General features: G+C 40.6%; 1 protein-coding gene across 8 annotated transcripts in view; it reads left to right on the top strand.

Moving 5' to 3' along the window:
• Positions 1–11,676, top strand: part of MAMDC2 (MAM domain containing 2) — a 402,628-nt gene that overhangs the window by 88,708 nt on the left and 302,244 nt on the right. For all 8 annotated transcript variants that reach the window (XM_019463631.2, XM_019463629.2, XM_019463628.2 and 5 more), the window contains one exon: positions 1,893–1,961. In XM_019463631.2, coding sequence (XP_019319176.2) covers positions 1,893–1,961 — 69 coding nt within the window. The remainder of the gene's footprint in view (positions 1–1,892; positions 1,962–11,676) is intronic.

Genomic DNA, 11,676 nt, shown 5'->3' on the forward strand with positions numbered 1-11,676 from the left:
GTGTAAAGAAGTATGAAATGTTCATAGAAATATTGCCTGACAAGCAGTAAAAATTAGGTGAGCTGTCGATCAGGATTAATTGCTCTTATATTCTTGCCCTCTGAGCATTTTGTTAATGCTCTACATAACAGTTGGACTTACATTCTACTTATTTATATGTATGTGTGTTTCCCTTGAAATCGTTCCTTGAAAGTAGGAACTATTTCTTTTTTTAAAATTTTTTTAACGTTTATTTATTTTTGAGAGAGACAGAGTGTGAGCAGGGGAGGGGCAGAGAGAGAAGGAGAGAGAGGGAAAGAATCCCAAGCAGGGGTGCTGCCAGCACAGAGCCTGATGTGGGGCTCGAACTCACAAACTGTGAGATCATGACTTGAGCTGAAGTCAGGAGTTGGACACTTAACCAACTGGGCCACCCAGGCACCCCATAGAACTGTTTCTTATCTGTTCATATCTGTAGTCCTGAAACTTGGTATAGTGCCTTTCCATGGAAAACTCTATCCATAGACTTTGTCTTATCTTGTAACTATTGGAAAATGCAGTGAAACAATGACAAAATGCTGAATTTTTAATTTACTTGTTGGGACATTTTATTTTGCAAAGTGCATGAAAGGTGCAGACATGAAAATCTTTTAAAAATCTATCATAAAAATTCCTCCCCAGCTATACCACCCATGCATTTGTAATAATTTTCTTCAGGGTTATACAAGTTATAATTGAAAGGAGGATTCAGAAACTGACCAGTCCCATTAATAACTGGAGCTCCTGATAGAGTATTTTCTCAGGTAAAAATTTTGTCTACTGCCCCCATCACTGTGTCCCTTGCTCACAAAATCAATAGTTGAAGCAGGTACTGGAGCAAGTTGCACTGTGTGCCCACCTCCAGCCAGCTGGTAATCCTGTTCATCCAGGAGCTTCTGTTGACCTAACTATCCTTTCCCTACATTTAACAAGTATATCCCAAATTATAGGTTCTATCAATTTTATTACTATAATTAATACAAAACCACAAGCCTTATCTCAATACCAAGCACCCTTATTTGCTTGATCAGGCCTACTTACAGCCATACTTTTACTACTATCACTCTCCATTTTTTTTAATTTCAATATGTTTTATTTAACGTAACACGTACCAAATATTATCATTTCAGCATGTAATCAATACACACATTATTTTTTTTAATATATGAAATTTATTGTCAAATTGGTTTCCATACAACACCCAGTGCTCATCCCAAAACATGCCCTCTTCAATGCCCTCACCTACCCTTCCCTCCCTCCCTCTCCCCCATCAACCCTCAGTTTGTTCTCAGTTTTTAAGAGTCTCTGATGCTTTGGCTCTCTCCCACTCTAACCTCATTTTTTTTTCCTTTCCCTCCCCCATGGGTTTCTGTTAAGTTTCTCAGGATCCACATAAGAGTGAAAACATATGGTATCTGTCTTTCTCTGTATGGCTTATTTCACTTAGCATCACACTCTCCAGTTCCATCCATGTTGCTACAAAGGGCCATATTTCATTCTTTCTCATTGCCACGTAGTACTCCATTGTGTGTATAAACCACAATTTCTTTATCCATTCATCAGTTGATGGACATTTAGGCTTTTTCCACAATTTGGCTATTGTTGTATCACTCTCCATTTTAGCAGCTTGAATAACTAGATTATTAGCCAACTGCAATCAAAATACTACTTTCTTTGTATGGAACTGTGGGATCACTATATTGACTCCTGACTCTAACGTGACACTGTATGTTAACTACACTAGAATTAAAATAAAAAATAAAAAGGATTTAAAAAATCCAGCCCCAAATAAGTTTTGTATAGCTCTGAAAGTTTATAAAAGTTTATAAATGTCAGTCTGACATATTCTCTAAAAATTATTGTTTTGTTTCCAGGGACACTGGATTGCCTGCTACTGGCTTTGGAGCTCTCTTTACTAGACACCCACCAGATCATCGCAAAATGTTAGTAGTCCCTAAACCTGCTGCAGATTGCACAAAATACTTCTTAATTAATCAGGAGGTTTGTTTGCGGAGGTGAGGGGATGAGGAGTCTACATAGTCAACAAAATACCCTTTACATAGCATTTCACAGACTCCTTTAACAAAAGTATTGTTTTCCCATCAATATGCAAGCACTAGTAATAATAATAATATAGTCAATCCTCATTATTTGCAGATTCTGTATTTGCAAATTCTCCTACTTGCTATAATTTATTCGTAACCCCCAAATCAATCAATGCTCAGGGTGCTGTTGCAGTCATTCACGGATCTGCACAGAAAGGCAAAAAAAAATTGAGCCAACCAGTGTGCACGTTCCCAGCTGACCTGGAGGAAAGTAGAACTGTATCTTCCCATTTTGGCTCTTGTACTGTACCCGAGTGTCCTTCTCGCAGTCTTTTACTGCAGTTACTTTTGCCTTTTTGCGTGTGCCTTTTGTTGGTGATTTTGCTATTTGAAATGGCTTGCAAGTGCGATGTTAAAGTGCTGTCTTGTGTTCCAAGCACAAGAGGACTGTGATGTGACTTATGGAGAAAACATGTGCATTAGGTAAGTTTCCTTCAGGCATGAGTTATGGTGCTGTTGGCCATGTTCAATGTTAATGAATTAACAGTGCATATTAAATAAAGTGACTTTAAATAGAAACACAGATAAAACCAGGACATGTACTAATTGGGTGATGAAAATATTGTGGCCAGAGGCTCTCAGGAACCTAACCCTGTGTTTCCCCTAGAGCAACAGTTCAGGGTTTGCTAATTCAGTGTTTGCGGTGACTTTATAGAACATTACTATGAGTTATGAGCTTGGACTATAGAGCAAGAGACTGCTAATTTTTACTGATAAAAGAAATATATTTATTTTGGGGAGGCATGACTTGTTACTACAGAAAATGAATTTATCTTCCACTCATCTTTGTAAACAAGACAAACTTTCATAATTTCTGTAATGACGTATAGATAAGTGATACGGAAATATAGGTACTTACAAGCTCTATAAAATTCTAAGTATTGAATTGTGCGCTGTGTGGACATGGGGACATGTCATCATTACCAGCAATTTAGATGTTTTTGCTTCCTGTGACAACTGTCTGGCATTAGAACTAAGCTACTTTGCAGTCTGTCTGGGCTTGAGGTGGGAAATGTCCTAAATGACAACGCCCCACACCCCATTTCACAGTCACTTGAAATTCTGGCCAGGTGTTCTACCATGCAGGTTCTAACCTTGATTGCTGCAGTGGGGCTGGCCTGGCCTGTGTCTCCCACAGGCTGCTGTAGCATATCTAAGTGAGCTGGAAGGCCCACAGGGAGTATTTCCAAATGATCCCTGAGGAGGGTGGACTTCTGGCTTCCATGACGATGATGAGCTAAAAAAAAAATCCCACTGGCTCCCTTCCTTGCACTGAAATCTGGAAATTCTAGCAACAACATGGAAAGGCAGAATGAATCCAGAGGCAGACTTTGACAACTGTATCAAAACGTTGAGAAACTCTAAAGAAAATGATGGGTTAGAGGAAGAGAGGGCTGGGAGATGGAGTAGGGGAGGAGGAGAAGAGAGAAGGCAAAGGCTGAAGTCTCTAGATGGAGTCTTGAGCCAGACCAGGATGCAAGCAGTGTTCTCGGTGGGCCAGGCTTATGCAGGAGCTCAAAGAGTCTTGTCTATTGTGTTTGCAAACCTGGAGTATAAGCTCAAAGTTGGATTTTTCTGCACTGGCTTTGTCTACTATTTTTAGTCCAGGACAGAAAAGGAGACACCAGGGCTCTACATACTAGATGATTTGATACCAACAATCTACCTCCCTGAAATCACTCTGATCTCAGCATTGAAATCTGTAATTCCAGCCACAGATGGCCAGTAGACCCCTGAGTTGTCTCCTCCAACTCCAGTTCGAGAAAGCAATCATGGATATGGAGGAACGAGGCAGTGCATGTAAAGGAGGAAGAAATGCCAGGGAGAAAAAGCACCGTTAAGCCCAGAGAGCGGTAGCAGTGGTGCTCAACCCACATCACCCTCACTCACAGTGAAGACACGAGCTAGGCCTCCCTTTTCAATGGGCCACCTTTGTGGTCATCAAAGCAGAGGCATCTGGTAGTCTCAGGAATAATACAGACAAAGTTCTAGTTAAAAAATATCATGACACATCTAAAGAATAAAAAGCATCATGAAGAATGACAAGACATAGGTGACTTATACCAGAGGAAGCAGACCTGGTGGAACAAATGGAACGGGAATTTAAAGCTTTATTACTTGGGGAAATAAACAGTTGCAAACATAAGACAAAATAATAAAAATCAATTTGACGTTAACTTTCCAACAGCAACACTGGATGCAAACCCATAACATTGAAATGTTGAAGGAAAAGAATTTTGAACCTAGAACTATTTATTTTTTTTATTTTTCATTTTTTTTAACGTTTATTTATTTTTGAGACAGAGAGAGACAGAGCATGAACGGGGGAGGGGCAGAGAGAGAGGGAGACACAGAAGTGGAAACAGGCTCCAGGCTCTGAGCCATCTGCCCAGAGCCTGACGCGGGGCTCGAACTCACAGACCACGAGATCGTGACCTGAGCCGAAGTCGGACGCTTAACTGACTGAGCCACCCAGGCACCCCGAACCTAGAACTATTTAAATGGGAGGGTCAGACAAAGATATCTTCAGACACAAGGACTGGTTGCAGACTTACCATCCTGCCATGAGTAACTATAGAACCGGGCAAAATATAGTAGGCAACTGTCATCAAGTGTTGGGTAGCAACTGTGTGTCTCTGTGCTCCTTGAGATGGGGGTGAGGGCGTCTCATTCTCCCTGACTTACTCTCTGAGGACATGTCTTCCAGCTGCGATGCAGGCAGGTGAGCCCAACTGCAGAGCAATATTCCTGTTGAGTTAGGAAGCAGGAATAGGATTTTAGAGCTTCTGAATGTGACTCAAATTTGTAGGACCAGGGTGTCAGAGAGAAGGAAGTTGTGTGTGGAGGTGGGAACAGGAGTCCACATCGGGTTCCCTTGGGTCTCAGTCAAGTATGCGGCCCTGCACGCACTATGGAAATAATAGACACCCCTGGTGTTAAAAAATCAAATAGAACTGTCTGTAGTGTATTCTGAAATTTTACAGTGATGCTTCATCCTACCTGGTAATCTCATGCAGCGGGTTCCACCGCTACATCACCTGCCTTCAAATCTTGGCCCTGCCCACTTACTAGCTGTGTGATCTTGGGCAAGTTGCTTAGCTATTTCAGTTTCTTCATTTGTAAAATGAGGATGATAATTATAAAGGTGTCCATGTTCTAGGGTTGCAGTGATGATTAAACAAGTTAATATACATAAGATAATTAGAAAAGTAATTGATGTGTATGTGGTAAGTGCTGTGCAAGTCTGCTGGGCTAGACACTCAGCAACCTGAGTCTAGAAACTCTATCAATTCAGGGAAATGTTCTTAATTTATTTCATTGATGATTTATACCTTCCATTTTCTCTGTTCTTTCTTTTTGGAAATCCTTTATTTGGGTGTTGAATTGCTTGGCCTGGTCCTCTACTTTTCTTGTCTTTCTGTTTTATTTTTTTCTTTACTATCTTCTCTCTGTTTCTTCGACCCTACTATTGAGTTGTTTTTTGTTTGTTTGTTTAAATCCTTCTGTTTTTATTGGATCCTTTTTTTTTATTTCATGACTATAATATCTTATCTATCTGGGGATGTTAATGATATAGTTTGTTTTTCTTAAATTTTCTTCTCCATGCATAGTCTCTATTTCATGTAAAATGCTTTTTTTGTTTCTGTTTGGGTTTTGTTTGTATGGTATCTATCTATGCTGGAGGCTTTCTTGAGGGGTCTGGTAATCAATCCTTGCTTTTCTGCTCATGATTAAGAGCCTGTGAGTGAAACTTACTGTCTTGGAGTTTTACTGGAAGGATCTAGGTGGGTCTTCCCTCCCCCCCACCCCCCAGAAGCCCTGGTGTCAGTATTTTAGTCTTTCCTCTTGGGCTGGTCAGATTCCCAGAGAAATCTCCCTTATTTGACCCTCTGAAGGGTGAAGGGTTGGCACCTGTGTTCTTGGAGTGAGCAGAGCGTTTTGCTGGGACATCAATATTAATCCTTCATTATGTATGGTCACTGAACCATGTTGTTGATCAATGACTTTCTCTTTCACCCTTTAAAAATGTATTTTTTTAATCTTTATTCACCTTTGAGAGAGAGAGAGAGAGAGAGAGAGAGAGAGAGAGAGGAGAGACAGACAGACAGACAGCACAAGCAGGGGAGGGGCAGAGAGAGAGGGAGACACAGAATCCGAAGCAGACTCCAGGTTCCGAGCTGTCAGCACAGAGCTGATCACGGGACTCGAATCCATGAACCGTGAGATCATGACCTGAGCCTGAAGTCGGACGCTGAACTGACCAAGGCCCCCAGGCATCCCTCTTTTACCTTTTCTAGTGAATAAATTTCTAGTTCCTGCTGGAAGAGAGAAGGGGCAGTACCCAGCAGTGGAGAGTGACAGAGACCTGCGGCTCTAGCTGCTTCTCCAGCAGCTCCAGCCCAATTGTCCTTTGCTGCTTCGGGACTTACTCAGCTTTCTGTTAAGTCACACACCACTTGTTTGTTCCTCTTCTCCAAGCTTCCAAAACTTGTTTCTCAGGTCCTTTTTCCTGTTCTTCATATCCTTGTGGGTTTATTTTTTTTAAAGTCTCTTTCATATGATTTTAGTGCAGCTTTTTGGAGAAGCAAAATGCAATGTGTACAGTTAATCTTAACTCTGAAGTTGTAAAGTCTCATCTGAAATGTCACCTCCTCCAAAGGACCCTCCCTTCCTACTGTCACCCCAGCCCCCACGACTTGGTAGGTCCCTTGTGGGTGTCCATGGCACTGCGTGCTGCTTTTATCCTAACACTATACTCATCTTAGTTGCAATTACTTGCATCCCTGTTTGTCTTTCTTGCTAAACTTGCTCTAAAGGGCAAGACCATGACAACTCCATCCCCCGTGGCTACCAGAGAGCTTGACCTATAGCAGCTGCATAGTAATCATTTCTTGAATGAATAGATTATTTCTGGTGTTGAACAGAAAATTCTTACAGAGGAGAGGTATTGCTCTTTCCTATCTTATTTGATTTAGGGCTTCAAGGCTTGTAGAACCAAAAGTTCTCAGTTCTATTTTGGTAAATGCATTGGAAGACATAGTCTTTTAGAAAAATCAGTCCTTCTTAGTTGGATTGCTGAATTACTTGTTTGTCTTATTTGATTATCAGCAAGGAAATAAATACATGAGTACCTTCAACTGTCCTTCACTAATTCCATATGTAATTCCTTCTATCGGTTAATGTACGCTAATTATACGATATTCCATACTATAGGATGCTGTGGTTTTTTAGAGTCTGCTTTCTTTAATATTAAATATTCTTTTGCTTCTTACCAACTGTACAGCTGTGGAAGTTAAATGTCAACTTTAAAAGGCAATGAATAAGAATGAGTTTGCTCAATGGACCAAAGTAATGTGCTTCAACTTATAAAAGAAAGGCTGTAATCATAATGTAAATTTAAACTTTCAGTTACCTCTTAACAAAAATCAGAATGTAGGTATAGTTTTGTTGTTAAGGGGACATTAGCTAGATGCATTTATTTTAATTTTTAGATAACATTCATTATATTTTGATGGCACTTGACAGTCCTTTCTTTTCTTAAAAAATGTTGGGGTGCCTGGGTGGCTCAGTCAGTTAAGCATCCGACTTCAGCTCAGGTCATAATCTCCATAATCTCACAGTCCATGAGTTCAAGCCCCGCGTCGGGCTCTGTGCTGACAGCTCAGAGCCTGGAGCCTGCTTCTGATTCTGTGTCTCCCTCTCTCTCTGCCCTTCTCCTGCTCATGCTCTGTCTCTCTCTGTCTCAAAAATAAATAAAAACATTAAAAAAATTTAAAAAAAATGTTTATTTATTTATTTTGAGCGAGAGAGAGAGAGAGAGAGAGAGAGAGAAGGCATGTGCACGGGGCTGGGGGGGTACAGGCAGAGAGAGAGAGAGAGAGAGAGAGAGAGAATCCCAAGCAGGCTCCCCACTGTAGCAAAGAGCCTGGTGTGGGGCTCAATCCCACGTATGGTGAGATCATGACCTGAGGGAGACCAAGAGTCAAACACTTAACTGACTGGGCCACCTGGGCACCCAACAGTCTGTTTCTTTTCTCACAACTCAACTGATAGCCAACCTACTTTCTTTTGGACCAATATCAAGAAGACACAACACTTTTCCTCCTTAAACTGGCAGCAAACATCTCTGGAACATATTGGAAATCAGAAGGACTACAGTGTTTGGACACCACTTATCACTCCTGGCCTTACCTAGAGAAAAGGACTCTGTGGATAACTCCTCCCACATATGTCACAGACTGAGATAAATTTTTAAAAATTATAATGTAGGGGGAAGTAAGGTTGAGACTAAAAGCAATATCAATGACTTAACTTTAAAAGTGAGGATTTATATACATTGAGGCTGGATTGAGCTTGTCTAGAAGTAGAGTTATTGTTTCTCTTGAAAGCTGGTTACATTTCTATCAGTGAGTTTCCAAGGAATTCACCCTGACCAGTAACTGCAGGGGTGAGAGTCAGGGAGGCCCAAAGACCACAGCCACCGACAGTGCTCTTCTGATCTCAGATGGGCACAGTTGCATGGCTAGGAGGTCTCTGACACATACTCCTTTTACTACATGGGTAGAGACATTAAAGGCATAGCAAAGTAATGAGAGACACATTTCCTTCAAGGCACATAGGAAAAGTGGATAAGAACCTGAATATAATTAGTAAACTAAGATATTCTTTGCCCTCCTATCTTGTTCTCACGAATTCAAGTTCTCGAGAACTTATACGTAATTTGGAAGCTCTTCATGAGGCATGGAAAGCTAGTTCACTGATTATCAGAAGGCCCTTAGATATGTGATGATCTATACAAAATCATTTTATTATTTGTCTGTTGTAACAGATAGTTGTAGCTGACTCATTCTAAGAAGTAAGGTTTTCCATGTATAATATTTGGACGGCATCTGTGACCAGTAAGCAAGCAACCAACCAGAAACCAAAACAACAGAACAAATGAAACAAACAACAACAAAAGCTGTATCAAGCAGATTCAATTTTGCAAATGAGATTTAGTATAAATATAGTTTTAAGATCTTTTTCTCAGAAGCCCTTAACTTAAATATGCATATTAACCATGCATGGTCCTGGGATAATGGTTCACAGGAGGAGCTAATTTTTTTTGACAGTGAAAGCCAACTCTGGCATAGAATATGCACTGGGTGAGAAGCATACGCATGGGAGCCTGTGTCAGTTTGAGGGCAGCCCAGAAGTACTGACTATCTGCTGGAGGATGGAGAAGTATGAAAGGTAGACCTCTTACAAGGACAGCAGTTACTACTGCATCCTGCCATTTTTACCAAATTTCATTGTATCCCGGTGCTAGTGATTAGTGTATATTGTCAAAATTTTATAATAAATGTGTCTTGTTTCCAGAAGTCATCCAAACACTATGTGATACACATGACTGGAGAAGAAAGAAATTAATAATGTTTTGGATCACTGGGTAGCTTTTTGGAGATAGTTGTTTTTCAGAAAAGGCATGGTATGGAGAGATAGGAGACATGGTTCTACTTCTGGGCCTGCACTAAACCTGCTATATGACCTTGTGCTGGCTAATAAGCCTCTCTGGGTTCCAGTTGTTTCCATCTATAAAATGAAGAGATTGAACCAAATGATCTGTAAAGTCCTTTCCTGTTCTAAAATTTTATGGTTCTAAGGAGAAAGGCATCTGTAGTCTCATAAATGGACAAGTTAAATGAGGCCAAAAAGTAGTTCAGGCAGTTAAGTGCTCATTGTTGGCATAGAGCACTTATCCATATGTGTGTGGAGCGATTACTTCCCAGTAACCATAGTGAGCTTAGGCCGCAGCTTAAACTCTTTCAATTTATTTCTCTCACTGGGGCATTTAGCATCTGTAAAACCTTTGGCACTCTTCAGAAGAAAGGGACTGAATATGAATAGTAAGAGGTGTTATTTTGTTTCTTCCTTTTCTCAAACTCCAAGGCAAGGCATTTGCTTTTTTTTTCCTACTCAGGCATTTATGTGGTGGCTTGTCTCTTGGTAAAATGCCACCCAGTTGGTGAACATTTTTCCAGAAGGAAAAAAAGTTTTAAAAAATGCCTGTGATGAAGGTGATGAGGGTAAAAACAAAAAATGTGAAGAGGAGAATGATGTTGTGGAATGACCATACAGTAGGAGTGAGACAGACCAGAATCCCATTCTTGATTCCCCATCTTACTCATTGGAGGACCTTTTGCTTCCCATGCAATGTAATGTGGCCAGGCTGTGTGCTAATGGGGTGATTTTCCTCCCTGCTCCCACCTCCCTCAAGCCCATGTGTTGGTCATATGACCCGTATGGCCAATCAGAAAGCATTCTAGGATTATAATTGAAGTTTTGGGCAAGATGCCCTAACATTTTCCAGGTAGCAAGTTACAGAGGGCATCTTGCTGTGGGGCGAGCATCTCTCTGTAAATGAATCTAAGCAGAGGTGTGGAAAAAGACTGTTCTGATGGTATTCTTTTTATATGTGCTGGTATTTTCCTTCTTTTTTTTTTTTTCTTGAGTTTGAGCTAGGTTTCTATAACTTATAACTTTAAGTAATACAACTGATAGCAAATACTTATATGGTATGTATTATGTGTCAGGCACCATTCTGATGTTGCTAACTCATTTACTTCCTACAAAACTCATACGACTTGGTTCCATCTACATTATCTGCATTCTATGGTGGGAAAAACAAAAGCACAGAGAAGTCAAGTAACATGTTCAAACTTTCAGAGCAATCAAGTGATGAGTCAGGATTTGGACTGAGATTGTCTAAGGCCAAAGCTCATGGTCTTAGCCACTCTTCTCTTCTGCCTCTTTGAATGCTAGGCCAACTAAGAGAACTCTGAACATGGAGATGTTATTTGCTCCACTTAGGCAAGGCCCAGGTCTTGAGCACCAAGCCATTTAAAGGAAATACTGGTGAAAGGTTCTTTATCTCTTGAAATTTCTAGATTCAGTTTTTTCATTTTTCAAATAATATGGCTACTGGTTCCTAAGACATACCTTGGATTTGGTTTGGAAGTTTCCCCCTGTGAAGCAGAAACCTGCCTGAGCTCATCTCACTCACCCGGGATGCCTGGAATGGGTGGCTTGGCTGGTGCTGAATGGTAATGGCTTTTATAGTTGGTCAAATTTGCTGAAATGATTTCAGAGTCAACCTAAATGCTATTGCTCTTTGTGCTACTCCTGCATATAGGGTATCTGCCGTTACCTGACATACATTGAAACCAAACAGCTAAGTAGGTGGGACACTTCCCCATTTGTTAATATTTGGGGGTATGTCTCAGGTCCTGACGTGGCTTGTGTGCCTTGGCACAGGAGTGTTTTAATGGTGGATAGCAATGACCTACTTTATTGCTATCCTTTCAGGGTAATTCATAAAATTTGATAAGAAAATTTATGTGAAAGCACCCAGTATAGTGCTTGTTAGATCCAAAGTTTTGGCATCATAGTGGATTCATGGCTGACTCAGACCATACCTGTCTGTATTGTATCTAACTTCATTAGAATAGCCATTTACACTACACTACACCTACCAAATTAAAGTTCAAGTTTATTTGCATACCCAGGTGTGCTC

Source organism: Panthera pardus, unplaced genomic scaffold (assembly GCF_024362965.1).
Source record: "Panthera pardus isolate Hobbes unplaced genomic scaffold, ASM2436296v1 HiC_scaffold_20, whole genome shotgun sequence".
NCBI lineage: Eukaryota > Metazoa > Chordata > Mammalia > Carnivora > Felidae > Panthera > Panthera pardus.